This window comes from Orycteropus afer, unplaced genomic scaffold (assembly GCF_000298275.1).
Source record: "Orycteropus afer afer isolate SDZICR_OR568_19922 unplaced genomic scaffold, OryAfe1.0 scaffold00495, whole genome shotgun sequence".
Lineage (NCBI taxonomy): Eukaryota > Metazoa > Chordata > Mammalia > Tubulidentata > Orycteropodidae > Orycteropus > Orycteropus afer.
This window is the reverse complement of record NW_006922082.1, coordinates 929,965-938,827: the sequence shown is the minus strand read 5'-3', so window position 1 is coordinate 938,827 and position 8,863 is coordinate 929,965. Positions and strand designations below refer to the sequence as shown.

The window sequence follows — 8,863 nt, the reverse complement described above, 5'->3', positions numbered from 1 at the left end:
CTATGGTCCCAAGCCCACAGGTTCAACTACTCGGTTGCTCTGGGTAGCTGGCTGTGACCAAGCAGTGACCACAACCTTCCCCTTGTCAACTCTACTATACACCTGGGAATTCTGATTATTCACATAAACTTATAGGACCATTGTCTGCCAACCTTATGTATGTTCTTGGATACACTCCTCACAAAGAGACATCTTTGCTCTTCAGCACTTTAAAGAGTTTTTTTGTAGCACATTTGCCCAGTGCAATATATCTGATTTCTTGACTACTGCTTCCATTGGTGGTAATTGTGGATCCATGAAATCTTTGACAACTTCAATTTTTTCTTCATTTATTGTGCTGCTGCTTGTTGGTTCATCTGTGAAGATTTTCACTTTCTTTATATTGAGGTGTGATCCATACGGCAGACTGTAGTCTTTAATCTTCATCAGTAAGTGCTTCAAGTTCTCTTCACTTTTCAGCAAGCAAGGTTGTGTCATCTGCGTATCACAGGTTGTTAATCTTCCTCCAATCCTGATACCCCCTTATTCTTAAGGACTGGGTTAAGTATTCGTTTTAACAAATATGCCTACCATGAGCTTGGCACTGGGAATTCAGCCATGAAGAAGGCCCAGACTAGCATTTAACTTGATGAGGGATAGGATTTTGAGCTATGGGGTGAAGTGTGAAGGGGAGGAGCTGAAAGGATTCCAGAGTAGCACAGAATGGTGGGCAGGATAAGGGGATAGAAGGAGATACGGACCAAAAGGAAAATGTGACTATGTTCTTTTACCACTACAAAATGCAATTCTTCTTTCTGATGACTGCTTATTTAGGAAGGCGTGTGGTGCAAATTAGTTGGCACTCCTGTCCTCTTCCTCAAAGCCACAGATGACCTTGGCTTTTCAAAACTCTTCTCTTTAACCCTGTATTTGCATCTTTATTGGATACTCTCCTTTAGTCCTTTTGTCGTCCAGTCATGTCCAGTCATACCTGCTACCGTTAGGCCCTGGGGCATCAGGAAGGAACTGTGCTCTCAATTCACACAATCCAGTGAATAGACCTCGACTAAACAGTGTCACCAGAGCGGTGCCGGTAAGTCTTAACACCGTGTGCCAGCTTGAGGAGTTAGGGGAGTCTTTGTCTAGGCAATGACCCCAGCAGAGTCAAGTCTTACTGGTTAAGCAAGTGCTCTCATCCAAGAAGGAGCAAGAGTCTGCCTTCAACTGAATACTCAATGCTGCTGTCCAGTCGATCCCGACTTAGAGTGACCCCTCCTTGGGTTTCCGAGGCAGTATCTCTACAGAAGGATTGCCCAACCTTCCTTCCAAGGAGTGGCTGGTGGATTTGAACCGCCAGCCTCCTGGTTAGCAGTCAAATGTCTTAGGCACCATGTCACCAGAGCTCCTTTCAACTGAATAGTTAGTATATAATCTCAGAGCCAGTGAACCAGAATACCCTGAAAGAATTTCACATTCTCCCCATTTCCTTGTTCTTTAGGCTGAAATCCATCTACCATCCTCCTCCCAGCACTGGCTGCACTGCCATGGCAGCACCAAGACTGGCCCAAGATGAACGATTGAGGAAGCTGCAGCCCCAGTATAGCTGGCTGATGTTGCTGAAAGCCCTAGAAAGAGGAAGTGGTTAAATGCCTTATCCAAAAGGATACAGTAGCCTGAAGTCATATCAGGGGGCAGCAGTTTCCTTATTCCTTCCCCCACTTCTGGCCAAGTCATCATGTGCCACAGCAGTGCAGCAGCCAGCTTTGGGGGCAAAGGGAGGGCAAGTGGGAAGGTTGTAGAACTGGGGTACAGTGGAGATGTACAGACCAGTAAATTCATGATTGTACTGTCCCAGACAGGAAGTGATGGTGACTCTCACTAGAGTGGTGATGGTAGAGATGGAGAGAAGATTCAAGAGACATGGTTGAGGGCAGAACCAACAGGATTTGGTGGTAAACTGTTGCCAGAATAGGAGAGGAGTTCCTGCTGTCAACCAACTATAAGCCCCACCCTTTCCTGGCAATCGTAGAGACCATATGGATGTGTGCAGGGACTATATAGCCCTTGGCTCTACCCACTGCTCAGCAAGTTACTTTGGGCCCCAGTTTGATAAGAAAAAAACCTCCTGTGGGTGGAAACTGAAGGGAAGAAGGAGAGGCTACCGCATTGCTGCCTAGAAGGCTGTGGGAGAAGGAAGATGGCCAGAGCTTTGTGTCCACCGCATTCCCTCTGGCTCCTGGGGTGGGCACAGCTGCTTTTAGGACCCTGTGGTACTCCTCCAGCCCAGGCCTTGAACCTGGACCCAGTGCACCTCACCACCTACACAGGCCCCAATGGCAGCCACTTTGGATTTTCACTGGACTTCTACAAGAACAGCCATGGAAGGTGAGCCTTGTGGGAAGTTTGGGGGTTGGGAGAAGGAACCCCTCCTCACTGTGACTGCTTCTGTGGACCTTGATTTCCCCATTTATGATGGAAGTTGAGCAAGATAATTTCTGAGGTCTCTTGAGGCAGAGCTTTGGTTAGAAATATTGAAGAGAGACCCTAGGGAGCACAAGAACAAAGGAAGAGAGAAGTTGGTGCCTTATTTTTCTCTGGAGGTTTAGTTGTAAGACCCACTCCACTTTCATCCCCTTGGAATACAGAAAAACACATGTCCTAGATGACTTGCAAAATTAAAATTGTCTTTTCACTCCTTCTTCCTTCCATTTCCCGCCTCCCTATGCTCAAAAGTATAGGTACTTGAAAAGAAGCAATAGAGAATGGTTGGGATTGATTAGGCTGTGGAACGAGACTGTCAAATTCCCCCTATTAATACCTGTGTTACCCTGAGCTACTCAGTGCGGTGGACACTGTGATGTCCAGCTTCTGGAAGTGATAAGGGCAGACAGTCTGCAAGTGTCAGCCCTTTACGTGATTTTCTCTGCTGAAGAGAATCGCCTAAAACCTTTTCCAGCGTGGCCCACATAGAACGACTGATCAGCATTCGGGGGCGCGCGCGCGCACGCGCGTGCGTGCGTGCGTGTGCGTGTGTGTCTGTGTGTGTGTAGGAAAGGTCTGACTCTTTCACCTCAGGACAATTTTGAATGGTCCAGCTAGCTTCAGAGCATGGGAGGAGCGAGGGAAAGTTGTCCCAAGTCTTGAATTGGGCTTGCATATCAGCTCCACTCCTGCCCACTTGTTTCCCCTCCTCACTCCTAATTATTGTTATTGTTGTTATTTGCCATCGAGTCGGCCCGACTCCTAGCGACCCCTCCTTGGGTTTCCGAGGCAGTTATCACTACGAAGTAGGATTGCCCAACCTTCCTTCCGAGGAGTGGCTGGTGGGTTTGAACCGCCAGCCTCCTGGTTAGCAGTCAAGTGCCTTAGGCACTATGCTACCAGAGCTCCTCTCACTCCTAATAAACATCCGGAATTCTAAAAGGAAAAAAATAAATAAATAAATCCAGCATTTTATTAAGCGTTTATAAGTACTTGGCTTGACAGCATGCCAAATGTTCCTCACATATTTACTCATTTTACTCCATGATAACAGTGACTGGCTGTTATCGTCCTCATTTTACATATGAAGTCACGCTGTAAAAGGTTAAATGACTTTTGGCTATGTCCTACAGTAAATGGCGGAGCTGTGGTTTGAACCTAGAGTTAGCAGCGTTCTCAGCTCCGTCAACAACCTTTCTTCCTCCCGCCTCAGAGGCGCCCTCTGGCGTTCTTCATCATTGAAATCAGTTCCCAAAAAGGGAACCATGTGAACCCCTGGTGTTTGGTGGAACCGAATGGAGGAGGGGGTGGAGGCGGTGTACAGAGCTTGGAGGTCTTTCTCAGCAGGAATAAAACCCCTCGGATCCAAATCAAACCAAATGGTTATCGTCCCAGCTTTATCCTCAACTCTCTGGATTACTTAAGGGATGTGGTTTTCTCAGTCAGTTTCACTGTCCATAAAGTGAAGATGCTGGCCTCGATGGTCTGTGAGGTCTTATTGAAGAAAGCTGGCCCAGCCCTCCATGGCACACCGCCCTCTGGGCAGTGCTCCCAGTTTGGGCACTGGCCATGGGCCACGCCGGAATCCGAGCAGCGCTCACTCAGCTCTCCTCCGCAGAGTGGCCATCGTGGTGGGCGCCCCTCGGACCCTAGGCCGTGGCTGGGAGGAGACCGGCGGCGTGTTCCTGTGCCCTTGGAGGGTCGAGGGCGGCCAGTGCACCTCGTTGCCCTTCGACCTCAGTGAGTCCAGGGGAAGGAGGAGGGCCCAAAGGGGGCGTAGAGGGCCAGGTTCAGCGCCCCACCCCTTCTTCTGTCCTCCAGGAGATGAAACCCAAAAAGTGGGTTCCCAAACCTTTCAAACCTTCAAGGCTGGGCAAGGACTGGGGGCGTCGGTCGTCAGCTGGAACGACAACATTGTGGTGTGGCTGTGGGACTGGACGGGATGGGGAGCAGGCGGGGGTAGGGACACAGTTGGTGGGAGGAACGAGGCGGAGCCCGAGCTCCCCGCCCTTCCCCCACTCTCCTATGGCCCTGCCCCAGGCCTGCGCCCCCTGGCAGCATTGGAATGTGCTAGAAAAGACTGAAGAGGCCGAGAAGACGCCCGTAGGTGGCTGCTGGGTGGCTCAGCTCCAGAGCGGCGGCCGCGCGGTATACTCGCCCTGCCGTGCCAACACCATGACCGAAACTTACAAAAACAGTACAATTAGTAAGCTCCGCCCTTGTTTTTGGGCCTCCCACTCGCTTCCATTTAGCTCCGCCCTTAATCTGGTCCCTCCCCCAGTTTTCTAAAATTTTTCTTCCAATCTGGCTCCGCCCAATGGCCCAGCTCCTGGCTTGACCCCGCCCCGCCGCTCCTGGCCTTTCAAGGCCACGCCTCTATATTACGCATACCCCGCCCCTACACAGCCCCGCCCCCTCCGTGCTCAGGCTTGTGTCCATGCTTCGCCTTCCTCCACTTGGTTAAGCCCGCCTCCTTGCGTCCTGTAGGCGACAAGCGCTACTGCGAAGCAGGCTTCAGCTCCGTGGTCACCCAGGCGAGTAAACGTGAGCGGCCTGGGGGAGGCCCTCAAACAGGGCGCTCTCTCACCTCCCGGGCTTCCCTTACAGGCTGGGGAGCTGGTGCTCGGGGCCCCCGGGGGCTATTATTTCTTAGGTATGTCCCCCATTCCATCAGTACACCTCCCTCCCATCTTGTGGCTCCGCACCTCAGGGAGACCCCAGATCCTTGAGCCCCCACACCCTGTCCCTCCGCCCTAGGGCTCCTGGTCCGGGCTCCAATCGCCGATATCGTCTCAAGTTACCGTCCAGGCACCCTCTTGTGGCACCTGTCCTCTCAGCACTTCACATTCGACTCCGGCAACACCAGGTTCTTCGACGGCTACCGGGGTAACTAACCCTGGCAATGAACTTCCAGGCTTCCCAGCTCCCTCCGGGTCACCGCTCCTGGTGCCTCCCTCCCCCCTGTGCTCCCACAGCGCCGGCCTCTCTCCGGCCCTCATAACGCCCCTCCTCGCCCTCGGCGTTCCCATGTACACAGGGTTTGGCCCGGATGGTCTAGGAGCCCCCTCGGTCCTCGCCTTCGGCCCTCTCCCTGCTTCCCTGTCGCGGAAAGACTAACTCGAGCTCTGTCCTTAGGGTACTCGGTGGCGGTGGGCGAGTTCGACGGGGACCCGAGCACTACAGGCAAGAAACCCCTTAGACAGGGGTGGAGGTTGGGGAACCCAGCCTGGAAGAAGCACCTCCAAGCCCCACACCGAAATCTCCACCCAGCCCCACCCCCACCTCCCGGGAAGCGACCTGGGGGGTGGAAGGCGGGCAGGCACGATGGACTTGACTTGACTTACTGGGCCTGGCCTTCCCCAGAGTATATCTTCGGTGCCCCCACCTGGAGCTGGACCCAGGGATCGGTGAGTGCCTGGGGCCCCTCCACTCAGTATCCCAAGTCCCCATCCCAGTTCTCAGCTTGACAGCGCTCCCTAAACCTCTTGCCCTCTCTCACCCTGAGCCCGAGGCTGCTGCGATGGGTTAGCAATGACACCCTCCCGTGTGATTCCGGTGCAGGTGGAGATTTTGGACTCATACTTTCACACACTGCACCGGCTGCATGGAGATCAGGTGGGGGCCACATCCCAGTGGAGATGGAGGCTGGGGGATGAGGACACCAGAATATGCCATGGGATCGAAGAGCGCTGTCTGAGAAAGGGTTCTGGGTCCGCAGGTGTGAGTTAAGTTGCTCCTCATCTTCCTGCAGATGGCTTCATATTTTGGGCACGCCGTGGCTGTCACTGACATTAATGGGGATGGGTAAGGAGAGAGCATCCCACCCCAGCCCACTTGGGTACCAGGTCACCAGAGGCGTGGGCCACACTCAGCCTCCTCCCTTCCTTGCCCCCACCCCATGTGACCACCCAGACGGAGTGGAAGGGTGGAGATGGGCAAGGTTTGGCCTGGCCCTCACCATCCCACTTGACCAGCCCCACATGATGCCCACAGGAGGCATGACCTGCTGGTGGGTGCACCACTGTACATGGACCGTCGCACTGACCGCAAGCTGGCAGAGGTGGGGCGTGTGTACTTGTACCTGCAGCCCTCTGGCCCCCACCTGCTGGGTGCTCCCAGCCTCCAGTTGACCGGCACCCACCTCTATGGACGATTTGGTTCTGCCATCGCTCCCCTGGGTGACCTCGACCGGGATGGCTACAACGGTGAGGGACAGAGGAGAACTTCTTCCTGCAGAGGAGTTAACAGTCACTATAAAGAGAGCAGCAGAAGCCAAGAAGGGCTTTAAGCAGAGAACCACCCCGTCCCCCATCGAATAGGTGATTTAGAGACTCAGGCTGCTGAATGGAGAGTTAAAGAAGACCCAGTAGAATGAGCTTGCATTGATCTGGGCAAGAGGTGGTGAGAGATTTGATCTTAGAGCTTGAGATGAGGGCAATTCACGGGTATTTTCAAAAACCAAGCCAAACTCACTTCCATTGAGTCTTTTTAATTCATAGCAACCCTCATTGGCTTTCTGAGGTGGTAAATCTTTATATAAGTAGATTGCCCAGTCTTGCTTCTGCGCCTGGTGGGTTTGAACCTCCAACCTTCTGGTTAGCAGTCAAATGCCTTAGGCACTATGCCACCAGAGCTCCTTTCAGAGATATTTAGGATTTGATTATTTGAATCTGATGGGTTCAAATGTGGGGTTAAGGAACAGATAGGAGTTGGGTGGGTGGTGATGCCCCTCACTGCCTCAGGGAACTCCAGCCATGCAGCAGATCTGAGAGTGGGGAGAGCTAAACAGCTCAACTCCAGACCTGTTGAGCTTCAGAACCTTGGTTGAGTACATTGGATTGAAATGCTGTGAGAACAGTTGTGTGTGGCTTCCCCCACTTCCACTAGAGAGGTCTGAGGTTGGGGAGGGTGAATGAAGAGCCTGTGAAATGAGAAGCAGGACCAAGCCATTTAGAGGACTCACAGCAAAGGCAAGTCTGAGAGGAGAAAGAATGTCACAGAGAGGTAGGAGGGACACCGAGAGAGCTGCTGGCCCAGACTCAAAGGAAGAGAGAGGTTCATGCGGGAGGGGTAGGGTGTCGGTGGCTTCTGAGCTGCTGAAAAGAACTGGAGAAGTATCCACGGGCCTTAGCAAGCAGGAGATCGTGAGTGACCATGATAAGAGCCATGTTACGGCAGGGTGGGAACAGAGGCCAGAAAGCCATGGGTTAAGGATGAATGGGGATGAAGAATTGGAGGCAGCCAGCCAGCATAGGTTGACTGTGATAAGAAAGAATGATCGCCAAAGGGAATGAGGGTCAAGAGAAGGTTGTTTTAATTTGGAAGAATATAAAGTAAATTGAATAAGTAGGAAAATGTGGGGAGACAAGAGAGCAGGATCCCTGCAAAGTCAATGGCAAGGTGAAGGAAGGACACATATTCCAAGGTCAAATGGGAAGGGGAAAAGAAAGTGGATGTGGATTCATAGCACAAGAGTTGAAATGCAAACACCTATGGCTTCTCTTTGTAAAGTAGGAGATGAGGTCATCTACCAAAGGGAGTCGGGGGCTGGGATCTTGACAGAAAGGAGAAGGTTTGAAATAGGTGCTGAGCAGACTAGAAGAGAGAACTGAGCAGAAAACCTTACAAGACTGCTAAGGCTGCACTGAGGTCCCTGGTGACAGCTGGAGACCATGAACTTATGGTGCCCAATCTGCCCATCTCTCCAGCAACCCTGGATGCAGGTGGATATTGAATTAATCCCAGACAAGGGCTGGCCCGTCATGCCTAGGACTAGTAATGCAACAAGGAGGCTGGAGAGATGGTGAAAGTGGCTGAATAGTCAGGATGAAGGAGCCAACAGATCAGGATAGAGTGGAAGCCAAGGGCTTGGGGAAGCAGTTGTGGTCAGAGTGGGCTGTTTGGGTGAGTTCTGTATAACTTGGTCAGAAAAATCAGTAAGTATATTTAAAAGAAAAATAAAAAAAACTACACCATAAACAGAGTTACAAGACAAAGACAGTTGCAACACATACCAAAGATCTTAATTCCTGTAATACGAAAAAACTTTTACAAGTTAATAAGATTGTAATGACTAACTAATGCCCACCCAAATACATTTTAAAAGGAGACCTTAAAAGTTATTAGTGATAACAAGCCTAAGGTGTGGCTCTGGATTTTCCTGGCCGAAGTGGAAGAGGGTGAAGGTCCCCATTGGAAGAGGCATTTAGCAGATCTCTATTACTTAATGGGAGCTCTGGTAGCATAGTGGCTAAGACACTTGCCTGCTAACCAGACGGCTGGCTGTTCAAACTCACCAGCCACTCCTCGGAAGGAAGGTTGGGCAATCCTACTTCCGTAGTGATACTGCCTCGGAAACCCAAGGACCTATGAGTCAAAGAGGGAGCATTGGTAGCTTAGTGCC

At 51.7% G+C, this 8,863-nt stretch overlaps 1 protein-coding gene across 1 annotated transcript in view; it reads left to right on the top strand.

The window, feature by feature from the left end:
- The first annotated feature begins 2,176 nt into the window (after positions 1-2,176).
- Positions 2,177-8,863, top strand: part of ITGA2B (integrin subunit alpha 2b) — a 15,002-nt gene continuing 8,315 nt past the window's right edge. Inside the window, exons 1-12 of the mRNA XM_007955267.1 lie at positions 2,177-2,364; positions 4,079-4,200; positions 4,282-4,379; positions 4,501-4,666; positions 4,948-4,994; positions 5,068-5,113; positions 5,218-5,346; positions 5,596-5,643; positions 5,824-5,867; positions 6,022-6,075; positions 6,212-6,264; positions 6,454-6,665. Coding sequence (XP_007953458.1) covers positions 2,177-2,364; positions 4,079-4,200; positions 4,282-4,379; positions 4,501-4,666; positions 4,948-4,994; positions 5,068-5,113; positions 5,218-5,346; positions 5,596-5,643; positions 5,824-5,867; positions 6,022-6,075; positions 6,212-6,264; positions 6,454-6,665 — 1,207 coding nt within the window. The remainder of the gene's footprint in view (positions 2,365-4,078; positions 4,201-4,281; positions 4,380-4,500; positions 4,667-4,947; positions 4,995-5,067; positions 5,114-5,217; positions 5,347-5,595; positions 5,644-5,823; positions 5,868-6,021; positions 6,076-6,211; positions 6,265-6,453; positions 6,666-8,863) is intronic.